Source organism: Rissa tridactyla, chromosome 2 (assembly GCF_028500815.1).
Source record: "Rissa tridactyla isolate bRisTri1 chromosome 2, bRisTri1.patW.cur.20221130, whole genome shotgun sequence".
Lineage (NCBI taxonomy): Eukaryota > Metazoa > Chordata > Aves > Charadriiformes > Laridae > Rissa > Rissa tridactyla.
In genome coordinates this window covers 125,285,927-125,298,183 of record NC_071467.1, presented here as the reverse complement: position 1 = coordinate 125,298,183, position 12,257 = coordinate 125,285,927, and the positions used below count along the sequence as shown (strand labels likewise).

The window sequence follows — 12,257 nt, the reverse complement described above, 5'->3', positions numbered from 1 at the left end:
GGACATGGACCTGTTAGAACACGTCCAGCCCAGGGCCACAAAGATGCTCAGAGGGTTGGAGCACCTCTCTTGTGAAGACAGGCTGAGAGAGCTGGGGTTGTTCAGCCTGGAGAAGACTCCAGGGAGGCATTATAGCGGCCTTCCAGTACCTAAAGGGGGCCTACAGGAGAGATGGGGAGGGCATCTTTATTTTTTTCCTTTTTCCTGCAGTAGGTGTTTCAAGTCTTTGTTGATGAGACTTTGGCACACATTTTATGCTCTACCATGATGGCTCCTGGACTTAATGTATTTGAAGTGTGGTGCCACTGTCATTCTCAAGTAAAAACTTAATTTTTCCTACACATCATCTCAGGCATAGCTAGTAGCTTGATATCAGTTCAGATCATACACTATGGTTCCTGCATCTGGAAGCTGCAACAAATAGTTTACTTCTGTGTACTGATGCTGTTGGTGTATTTGTACATGTATTTCCAAGACACTCCTGTGAGGTCAGTGATCAACCGGGCTTTGTTTACATCTTGCTGTCTTCTCTACCAGGATTTTGGCCTCTGTGTGGAGACTCACTTAACCCAGGAATGCGACAGCAAAGCTGGGAGTTGGCGGAGGATGGCAACCAGAAGGGCGCAGATGGAAGAACAGGGATCAAATGGGGACTGGGACTAGAGCAAGGGAACAAGGTGTAGGCGAGAAAACTGTACCAAGGAATTAGTTCTGGTAGAACATGAAATGGGCCTGGGAAAGGCCACGAGGTCCTGAGGAGCTCCTCCTGCGTGGGTGCGTGATGGCCGTCAATTACACGGTTATGTGTTCATTACAGCAGGAGTTTTGCCAGTTCCTACCTGCTCGCTGCTGAGGCGTGCCGCAGCACACCGCCAGCGTTAAGGAAACCGATGGGAAACAGCTGGGTTTCCCTCACGGCCGCAGCGTTACCCTCTTACGCCTTATTCCACTAAGACCGCGTGTTCGTTTGTAGCTTTTTAGGGTTTTTTTAATCTTCCTTTGCGTGCTTTAAATGGCGTGGTTCGGGGAAAGAAGGGATTTCTTTGCCTTTTCCCAGCTGTCAGTGCTACTTACTCCTGCACTGAGAACCCCAGGACCGGACCGGGCCACGCCACGCCACGCCGGGCCCAGCCGCCACCACCTCCCCACAGGTACGGCGGGAGCGGGAAACGCCGCCCGGCCACGCAGTCCACCGCCGAGTTGCCGATTCGCTTGCCCGGCTCCTCACCAATCGTGACATCGGGGATCGGCTACAAAGCCGTCCCGTGTCCGCCATCCCCCTTCGTCTGCCCCGTGTGGTGCGTCCCCCAGCTGTCGGAACTGGAGGCGGAGGCAACCATCGTGACGCGGGGGGGGGCGAGCGCGGCCGGCGGAGGTACCGCTGAGGGCTACGATGGGGGGAGGCGGGAGGTACGGCAATGGCGGCGGCGCGGGGCTGCCGCGGCTGAAACCGTGGGTGGAGCAGGGGAGTCTCGTGGTGCCATCGCAGCGGTTTTAGCTGCTGTTTTATACATTAAAAGCTGCTTAATGCCCTTAAAGTCCCGGTGGCTCTTGTTCTCGGGGAGAAATGACCTGTTGCCAGAGTGGTGCCTCAGCCTCGGGCCTGCTGCCGTGTGCTGGCGGCCTCCCACCAGAGTAATGCCCGACCCGGCGGCGGCCCGGGCAAGGCGAGAGAGGCGGGAGCGGTGGGATTGCTTGGCATAGTCCTCTCCTGCCTGAAAGGCTTGTGCGCAGCAGCGGCCTTGCTGCCCTCGCTCCTCAGGCCTTGCCGTACGTGGGACCTGGTGGCGTTACCTTCAAGGGAGGTGGTGTGATGGTGTATCTCGCTCAAATGCACTTGGGGTACTGTCCCCCTGACAGTCTAAATACCCCAACGCTGGTAAAGGGTAGGTGGAGGTAGAAAGATGAGGAGCTTTGTCCAAGATACTAATTGCCTTGGTGACATGACCAGGGAGAGTTTCGTGACACCTGAGTTTTCTGGACGGTTCTGCCTGACCTAAAGGTTGAGATGACAATATCCTTAACATGATAATGGTGGGACATACATTTTAAGGTCAACGCACACTTTTCTCCTCTCATTGTTGATACCAGCCAGCTGGTGGTTAAAGCCCCACGGGGAGTTTTGCAGCAAAACCAGAGTATGCCTTGCAGTCCACACCAGTGCAAAGTCGTATTCATTAGCAGCTTAAGCTAGAAGAGCCCACTAGAGGCATTCACAAAGTGAATGTGTTTCTATACCCTGTCAGCAGTAACACATGCTGCTCCTGATTACAGACATGGAAACTACATCCCTTACTGAAGGGTTGAAAATAGACTTTAATGTAAAAAGCAGGTTATTAACTTTGTGTACGTGGAATATTTTTCACATTGGCTGCTTTGTTCTGTTTGTGTCTTTTCCCCCAGTTACAGGAATGTGCTTCAAGTGATTGATTTCCACCATGTTCTCACAGTGCTCGTGGGCTCTATTAAAGATTGCAAATCTTCATCTCCGGAGTCTGAATTTAAGCCTGCATTTACAAAACCAGAGAAGAGCTTTCAGCAAGTCACTGCCTGCATATCGAAGGAAAGTAGTTGTTACAGGTATTGGCTTAGTGTCCCCTCTTGGTGTGGGGACTCAGCTTGTGTGGAAGCGCCTTCTCCAAGGAGACAGTGGGATTGCATCGCTAGATGGGGAAGAATATGCAGGCGTCCCATGTAAAGTGGCTGCTTGCGTGCCAAGGGGAAATGAGGAGGGTCAGTTCAGTGAAGAAAGCTTTGTGTCAAAGTCAGAGATCAAATCCATGAGTTCTGCTACTGTTATGGCCATCGGTGCAGCAGAGCTGGCAATGAAGGACTCTGGCTGGTCTCCCCAGTCTGAACAGGATCGCTTAAGTGCCGGCGTGGCAATTGGGATGGGAATGGTTCCTCTGGAAGAGATTTCTGATACAGCCGCTTTATTTAAAACAAAGGGTTATAACAAGGTCAGCCCGTTCTTTGTCCCAAAGATTTTGGTCAATATGGCAGCAGGCCAGATCAGCATTAAATACCAACTGAAAGGGCCGAATCATGCTGTGTCAACTGCTTGTACCACAGGCGCACATGCTGTTGGAGACTCCTTTAGATTTATTGCAGCTGGTGATGCTGATGTCATGTTGGCTGGAGGGACTGAGGCTTGCATTAGTCCTTTGTCCTTGGCTGGATTTGCCAGAGCTCGGGCCCTCAGCACGAGTTTTAACTCCAGCCCTAAAATGGCCTGTCGACCATTTGATTCGCAGAGAGAAGGGTTTGTAATGGGAGAGGGTGCTGCTGTGCTGGTCTTGGAAGAATATGAACACGCTGTACAAAGAGGTGCTAGGATCTATGCAGAAGTTTTAGGTTATGGACTGTCTGGTGATGCTTGCCACATAACAGCACCTAATCCAGAGGGAGATGGCGCATTCAGGTAAGAACTCTATGTTGACTATGATGGCTGCTTCATATGTTAATTTTAGTGGGTTCATGCGTTTCTGTTATTGCATGCTTTTCCTAGAGAAATGATGTTCTATCTTGAATTAATATTCCAAAAGCCTGAAAACTTAATCTGAAAAATAAAAGAGCTTCTGGTAAGGTTTTGCCCCAATTTTCTTTTTTTAGTAACAAGGTGAAGGCCAGTTCTTGCTAGTATCAGCCTTTTCTTTGCATAGAGTTATAAAAACTTTCTCTATGTGAAAGATTTTGATGCCTACAGCTGTTCACACAGTGTTCTCAATGGAAATCTAATTTTTAAGATTTTTGTGGTATGGTAGAACCTGTTCAGGTTCTCCTTCACCCTTTGTCCATAGAGAAGAGAGACCCCACTGCAAAAGCAGGTCATGTTGTCTGTTGTGGTCTGAAAGGGGAATAGTGTCCTTAAAGAAATCCCAAGTGATGAAAGCTGTAGAGCACTTGGAGGATCGAGTTTGTTAGAATAATTACTGTACATGTAATTAGCATTAATTGTGGTTATTCTTATTTGGAAAAGACTTTGGCTTTTCATAGGGGAAGTATTTAGATCATATGCCTGTGCTACAATCGTATTTAAATACTCCATTGTGATGCAGCAAAGAGTGTTGGTGGAGGGACATAGCAGAAATGCACTTCAGTACTGTTTAGTGAGATGGTAAAGCTTTATCATTGTTTATCTCATCAAAACCAATTCACAAGTAGATGATATTAATCTAATCTTTATCTTTGACCTAATTAAATTGTCACTTCAATTACACGTGTAAGTGTATGTACTGTTTGTGAGCTTTGTGTAGGCTGAATGCTATTACTGACTGGAATCGTCAGTAAAGATTTAGTTTGCGTTATTCCGAATGTATGTGACTATTTAATAACAATTCAGTATATCACTGCACAAATAGATCAAACTTCTGCATGGTATTGTAAAGCTGTGTTTGCATCTTTATTGGGTTAACTAATTTTTGAAGAAGTAATATACCAGGTTTCTCTCTATGCTATTTGATTCATACTTAATTGTTCTGCAGACTTAGGTGTGAGCTGAGTAATCAGGAGTGTCTTATCTCAGATTTTCAGACTTGTTTACCCTTGAGATGATATGGCGATATATTGTAACAGAATTTTTGTATATTTTGTGATTGCAGTAGCGTATAAATTAAATTCACAGTGCGAAGTAGCTGAAAGTTAATCTTGGTATCTCTGAAATGTTGAGCCTTTCCACCCTTGAGATGAAATAATACATTTTAATACAGTCTTCACACCAATATTTTGTTACTGCAGTGGTATATGGATTAAATCTGAAATGTGTATGCTTCTCTTACTTTTCTGTATGGATTTTATTTGCCACGTCAAAAAAACTTAGGGGAATACATTTTTTGTCATCTTCTAATAACTACTAGAGTTGGAGACTAATACATACGTTGGAATAAACCTGCAGGAAAGGAGAGGCAAAGCCAGACTCAGAAGTGTGGATATAAAGTGTGTTCTACACAATTAATGTTATCTCCTTAAGTAAATATGTTCCTTGAGCTGCCGTATTTAACTAAATTAATGTATCTGTTTCCCTCATGGTCGATCAGTAATCTTTTTAGCCTGAATGTTGGCTCACTGGGGCCTACGCGCTAAGCTAAGCTGGATGCTTCTCAGGGTAGAAGATTGTACTGGACATATTTGAATTTGGCCAGCAGCTTGTGCTATCTTCTTTTTTTTTTTTTGAGCTTTTTTTATTTACTTATTTTTGATAAATTTCAAAAGAGTCAGTAGTCCTTTGCTCAGAGATACTGCGTTAAGCTGTGTGTGCAAGGAGAGATGTGTGATTCCTCCCCTTCTTTCTGTGGGAAATCTGTAAGAAAATCATAGTATGGAGCTGTATTGATCCTTCTGTGGTTTTCATAAAAAAGCGTGTTTTATGTCACAGTCACAGTCCACAGGTCATCAGGAGTCAGAGTGGAACATACTGTGTCAGAGTAGAAGAGTGTGACTTTCAGTAAATTTCATTTTATATATGGGAATTTGTGCTATCTCCTTGATATCTTCGAGCCTCTGGAAAGCTTGCAAAAGAAGCTCACAAAGAGGATGGCTGCAGAATTTTTCTTTCATTTCCCAATATTTTTGTCTGATAGAGCATTTTTTTTTTCCTAATTCCCTAATACTGTAAATATGAGGGGAAATAAAATGTAAGAACTAGGGAATCTTCTTTTCATTTACAATGGGAAGGGGATTTCTTGGACCATTGTAGTGAATGTTACATTAATGTGTCACTGCACTAGAGAAACTTCAGTGGAGGGAATTTAAATTTTTGTAATAATTTCAGGTAGCTATTTCTCGAATGTTTTCATATTTTGCATTGAAAAGGGTCTTTGATATATTAATGTAGTGGGTAGAGATTGATTGTTGTATCTTCTTTCTTTCCTCTTTGTATTTTTCCCAACTGTGGAATTTTTGTCAGCAAGTCTGATTTTATCCTGGGCCTCACCCCTACTGTCTTTCTTGTGTGGCTAAATATAGATGCTTGTGTGTTTAGTTAGATGAATCCATCTCTTGTCATTTACATCTCTGGTAAAGTATATAATGATAAACATTTTAAAACACCCTGTACTTTTGCTTTTGGTTTGTACATGTGTGTTAGTGACAAAAATATAATGGGAAATTCAGCATTCTGTCTTCTTTTTTTTTCCTTAGGTGTATGTCTGCAGCAATAAAAGATTCTGGGATCAAACCTGAAGATATAACATACGTCAATGCTCATGCAACTTCTACACCTCTAGGAGACGCTGCTGAGAATCAAGCAATCAAGAGACTTTTTAAAGATCACTCACGTAATATTGCAGTTTCCTCAACAAAAGGAGCAACGGGACATCTCTTGGGGGCTGCAGGAGCTATTGAAGCAGCTTTTACTGCACTGTCCTGTTACCATGGAATTTTGCCACCTACTCTCAACTTAGAGAAAACAGAGGCAGAGTTTGATCTCAATTATGTTCCTTTAACAGCTCAGGAGTGGAAAACTGAAAAACGACGCATAGCACTCACAAATTCATTTGGCTTTGGTGGTACTAATGCAACTTTGTGCTTTGCAAGTGTTTAACTTAGGCTGCGCGTATTGGGAAAAATGGCACCGAAAATGATTTTCTGTGCTGCCACCCTTGGTGTACTGTGATCTTTTCTCTGCTTTGAGAATTGCTCATGTGATATGCAAGAACTTTATTCACTGTAACGTTTACATCAGTAATTCTTTTAGAAAGAGGGAACTTCTTTTACTCATTTTAATAAAAAGTAAATAAAAGACCTTATCTTTGCATGGTAAAGAAGTTTTTGTTCCGGACTAGAAGAGACATTGATCATTCTGTGGCTTTGCTTCATTAGAAAAGGTTTTTCATATGCATGTGGCATAGAAATTGCTCAGAAACGTTTATGCAAAAGGGAGGCTGGCTGACGTGTTAGGACTCCACAGTCGTGACTTGATAACTTAGTACATGATGGTACAAGGTTTATGACTGGGCTCCCCTTTGTTACCTGTTCCGTTTATAATTCTGCCTTTTTCCTCATCATAAGTTGTTTCAAATAACATAGACTTATGCATATTCTTCCACACAAATGACAATAATATAGGAGTTCATGAAATTTCTGACAGTGGTGCATTTTCTTTTCAGCTTTATTCATTTCCATATATTGTGTTACTTCCTTAGCCGTGGCGTGGAGTGGTAACAGTGAAGTATACATACAGCATGGCCTATACATCTTACACGTGGCACAGAGATAGAATTAGTAGGTGATAACCTGTTTTCTGAAATATTAGACAAGAATAGCAAGGTAGATATGCAAGTATGGTATCAACGATTTTAGACAGAGTTACATGGAAAGAAAAAAGACTTTTGAAACTCCTGGTTGTTCTGATGAAATGGAAAAATAGAACTAGCCAAACTTGGAAAAATAAGGAGTTTTTTTGGGAGGGTGGGGGAAGCATATGCAAGAAACAAATCTGGGTATTATGTTGGGGATGAGAAAAGGGAAGAAAGATAAGAGGAAAATGAAATTGTACCTGAAGTTGAAATATTGACAGGGGTTTAGGTTGTCTCTTGCAAAGAACAAGTAAAGGACTTTGGCTGTTCCTTCTGGCACCAGTCAGCATCTTAGCCAAGTAGTGCCTCAATCGATAGCGTGGATGTGAGTGAAGTTGGACATCCCTCTTGTTGGGTTAGTTTGCTAAAAGAATTTTCACCAGTTTTAATTTTTAAAATGTCAGTCTTAGCCTTTGACCTGTATAAATGGAGGCAAAGTGTCTCACTGGATTTAAAGTAAAGGACATACTAAAGTAGCTTTACTGTAAGTAAATTTCATTGTGGAAAGAGCTTACTAATGGGCTATCATGAGGCTTAGCAGTACCCTAAAACCTCGTTATTTATACAAATGGTCTGCATGATGATATGAAAAGGCATAATTTTTGCATTTGCTGTCTTTATTGAATAGAAAGTTAAAGAGAATGATGAGAAAAATGTAGTCAGAAAATGATTAAGACTCTTTCAGAAGCTGAGCTCGTACAGAACAATGCAGTCCGAAATAGATTAATGAATTATAAGCCTGAAAGTAAAATATTATATTGCTAAAGGGAAAATGTAAGAGCATACAAACTAGAGAGAGTATAGGAATTTGCTGTTGGGGATAATAGGTACAAACTTTTTTGCTTGTGTTTATTAGTAGTATCAGTACAATGAATGAGGACCTCGATTGCATGCAATATAAAAGGCAGAATTTAAAATTCAACATTGCTCTCTGCAAATTATATGCAAAAAGGAATTAATTTAAAGAATTCAGCCTCCAGGAGAGAGCTAGGAGCAGGGTTGTAAATTTGGAAAAAACCATCTAGCGAGTTTCTTCCAGAGATAATTTTTCAGGTAGTTGTAATCCAGGGTGGAATATGGGAAGAGTAGATAGTGCTGCATTATTGTGGCCTGACTAAACTCACCCAATCTTGTTCCATAGCTGCAGACCTGTAATTAATATTGTGACAGAGAGATATGCTTTCCTTTTCCTCTGATATCAGAGATCGTGGCCCCAGGAACGTTGGATGTGGATTCTTGTGTACCAACCATGAAAAGACGGATTATACTGTCACACAGACAAATAAAACAGAAACTGAAGTGATTAAAAGATCTTTCTCCTCACTTCAGCTTGGTGCAATTTAATCATCTGCTGCAGGTAACCTTTAAACCATGAAAGCTTTGTGACAATAGTTATTTTAGGTGTTTTGATTATGGATAATTTTAAGAGGCCTGGATGCAGTAGTAAATAGAATCCCCTGTAGGGAATTCAGATTTTTAAAAAAATGAATAGAGCCAAAGTTTAACACCTGTCTATTTGATTTTTTTGTGTGTGTATGGTTTTCACTTTTATGTACTTGTTTGGAGTCATCTCTTTTTATCACGTACCCCACTGAGCTAATCAGGGACTACTTACTGCTAATTACTGCTTTATTATGGTAGCTTCAACCATAAAAGGAAAATAGATCTCTCTCTGTTGCTAAACGAGTGGGCAAATTGACCAACATATTAAAACAGAATGGTTTCCCTTAAAATGCTCCCTTCCTCTTAATAATAAAGAGATGTAATGCTCCAGAGTTCGGACTAAAAAAGCTTAACATTTAGACTTATAAGCTTGGAGTTAATTACAGTCTGATAAGCAAAGCCTGGAAATGCTGGCAGAGTGTTTCTTTTGAAGCCTGCTTCTGAAGTGGTGCAACACACTTGTGAGAGCCGGATGCTCCAGGCAGGATCACAGAGTGGCCAAGGCTGGAGGGCACTTCTGGAGATCACCTAGTCCAGTCCCCCTCCTCAAAGCAGGGCCAGCTGCAGCAGGTTGCTCAGGGCCACGTTCACCTGGGTTTTGAGTATCTCCAAGGATGGAGACTCCACAGCCTCTCTGGGTAACCTGTGCCAATGCTTGGTCACCCTCACTGATGGAAATACCTGTATTTAAACGTGTGCCCATTGCCTCTTATTCTTTCACTGGACACTGCAGAGTGTGGCTCCCTCTTCTTCATTCCCCCCATCAGGTATTTATACACATTGATAAGACCCGCCCAGAGCCTTCTCTTATCCAGACTGAACAGTCCCAGCTCTTTCATCCTCTCCTCATATGTCACATGCTCCAGTTCCTTCATCATCTTTGTGGCCCTTCACTGGACTTGCTTCAGTACGTCTGTGTTTCTCATGTGCTGGGGAGCTCAAGCCTGACCCAGCACTGCAGATGCATCTCACCAGTGCTGAGTAGAGGGAAAGGATTGTCTCCCGTGACCTGTTGCTGATGCTCTTCTTAATGCAGCCCGTGATGCTTTTGGCCTTCTCTGCTGCAAGGGCAGCTGGTCCCTCAGGACCACCAGGTCTTTTTCTGCCAAAGCTGCTTTCCATCTGGTTAGCCTGAGGGGGAATGGTGGGTGCATGGAGTTATCTCTCCTCAGGTGCAGGACTTGGCATTTCCCTTTGTTGAACTCCATGACGTACCTGTCAGCCCATTTCTCCAGCCTGTCCAGGTCTCTCTGGATGGCAGGACACCCACCTGGTGTATCAACTGCTCCTCCTAGTTTTGTATCATCAGCCAGCTTGCTGAGGACTTTATCCCATCATCCAGGCATTAATGAAGATGTTAAACAGTATACTTGTCCCAGAATACATCTCTGGGGCACTCCACTGGTGTCCAGCTTGACTTCATGCTGCTGGTCACAGTCCTCGAAGCCCAGCAGTTTGGCCAGTTTTCAGTCCACTTCGCTATCTGCTTATCTAGTCCATACTCCATCAGTTTGTCAGTAAGGATGTTATAGGAGACTGTATGGAAAGCATTGAAATTGTGATGCTTTTTAGCAATCCAGCTGATGTTAAAAGAAACATCTGAATATACACACTCCCTCAACGAAAAACCGCAGACTCTGATTTCTGGCTGCTACTGATAATGACGTCAGGTTTTCCTTGTGGAAATGTGCATTGTGACAAAGAACATGAGTGTTGTTTAAGAAATCTCTCAGTCCCAGTTATTTACTCATTGGTGAGGTGGAAGCCAGATAAAAATAGATTATTTAAAATAATGTTTTGATTTAAATCAAAGATTTTTACTTAAAAGAATTTTTTTAGAAATAAATACATTTGAAACAAAAATTGGAATCATGACAACTTACATGCACTCATTTATTAAAGGAACCTAATAAAAAGTTGTGTTATAAAAAAAATGCAAGCAGCATATGTTTGCTGAAATCTTACAAAAGTCAAGCCACTGCTCAGGGTTAATCACCGCTGTCTCTAGAAACAGTTTGTTGAAATTATAAACCTCGTTTCATTTTGGACTTGTTCTGCAAGTGTAGAGAGAATATATTCCTCAATTTCAGTTTACTCAGGTTAGTTTAATTCAGTGTGCATAAGTTTTTTTCTTAGGCATACAGCGCATTTTTTACTAATGAAAGAATGTATAAAATAATGTCTTGCCAGTTCCTAAATGAATTCAAATTAACATCCATTTAAAGCTTGAAAGAGTTTTTGAGCATGGAGCATTTCTACCTTCTACCTGTGACAATTTTTGAGGAAAGGTTTCCACAGACCTTTTTCTTCCACGCTGTAGGTTTTGGTCCTTCATCAGTATGTGTGTGTCTTATTCTGAAGTGAAAAATAGATATTGCTGTATCAGAGAATGAAAAGAATGTATATTGAATTGCTAAGTTTTTCTCCTCCAGGCTTTTTTTTCTGTCTTCACTCTCTTATCTCTTTTCCTAATTTGTGTAAATAATACATTACCACTAGATTTTACTGTCTGAAAGAGAAAAAAACAAGTTTGGCTATATTTTCTCAGTTTGAATCACAAAGGTGTGCAGCATTTTAAAGAAATAACCAGCCCAAACTTTGGGATGTATATAACCTTGCTTTATAAAAGTGCATATATCAAAGAGAAGCCAAACGCTCTGCGTTTCAAATGCAGCTGGAATAGTGGAGAATACTGCAGCATGGAAATAATTATCGGTTTTAAGGACATGTTGAAGTCCTAATCGCACTGATTTTCCTGAAGTGCCTTTGTCCAATGACTTGTGAATATATACCGCTTCAACTTCTTCAGTAGCGCTAAAAATGGACTAACTTGCGTGCATGGTACTTGAAAGACATAGACTCACTACATGCTTTTTCTGTTGGAGGCTCTCTGTGCGACTTCAAGTTGTTGAGGTTCAGCTTCAAGTTCTTCAATATGCATGTAGGAGTATATCTTATCTTCCTTTGTTTTTGATGTATAAATCACATTTCACCTGAAACAAAAAGACATTTGATCATTAAGTACCTTTGTGAGTTTGGACAAGTCTTCCAGGGCTTCTGTTCATTATGTAGACAAAATCACATCTCCCTCCCTCCTATGATGCGGGGAGAGTAACTACCCTCAAGATTTAGATTCTACAGTAATGTTGGCCCAAACTCACTAGCTAGTTTTCACAAAATAGGAAATTGAAGCTGGCATCAGCATTTTCCACAGCTAAGACCATAGTGAAAATATTCCTTCCTTCTGGATATTTCTGTCAATCAAGATCATTTAGGCTCTTCAGTTTAATCAACATAGATTGTCTCATCTGAGATTAGAAATAATTCTGTATAGATCACATTTTAGGAATATACCTTTAGTTCCCATTTTTTTGTTGTGAAGAAGACGGGCTTCCATTTGATTTCTAAAGCTAGCATCAGTGACAGAAAAAAACGGGATGAAGACAGTTCCATAAGCTAAGCAAAATGTATAATAGTTTCTGCTTGGGCAGTAGACACAACTCCAACTTTTGTAACAGT

General features: G+C 41.8%; 1 protein-coding gene across 5 annotated transcripts; it reads left to right on the top strand.

Moving 5' to 3' along the window:
- The first annotated feature begins 1,228 nt into the window (after positions 1-1,228).
- On the top strand, positions 1,229-7,292 carry OXSM (3-oxoacyl-ACP synthase, mitochondrial). 5 transcript variants are annotated; one of them, XM_054193230.1, is made up of 3 exons: positions 1,229-1,375; positions 2,404-3,421; positions 6,139-7,292. In XM_054193230.1, exons 2-3 carry the CDS (start codon positions 2,439-2,441, stop codon positions 6,539-6,541), a joined length of 1,386 nt encoding a protein of 461 aa, XP_054049205.1. In that variant the 5' UTR covers positions 1,229-1,375; positions 2,404-2,438; the 3' UTR covers positions 6,542-7,292. The 5 variants fall into 5 exon arrangements, with proteins under 5 accessions (XP_054049205.1, XP_054049210.1, XP_054049206.1 ...); XM_054193235.1 differs by lacking the exon at positions 1,229-1,375 and adding an exon at positions 1,390-1,410; XM_054193231.1 differs by lacking the exon at positions 1,229-1,375 and adding an exon at positions 1,474-1,816.
- The last annotated feature ends 4,965 nt before the right edge of the window (positions 7,293-12,257 follow it).

What these genes read in the sequence shown, in the direction of transcription:
- OXSM (XM_054193230.1), top strand. Translation starts at nt 2,439, where the DNA reads ATGTTCTCACAGTGCTCGTGGGCTCTATTAAAGATTGCAAATCTTCAT. An exon ending in GAGGGAGATGGCGCATTCAG is followed by an intron (nt 3,422 to 6,138) that starts GTAAGAACTCTA and finishes TTTTTTCCTTAG; the next exon opens with GTGTATGTCTGCAGCAATAA.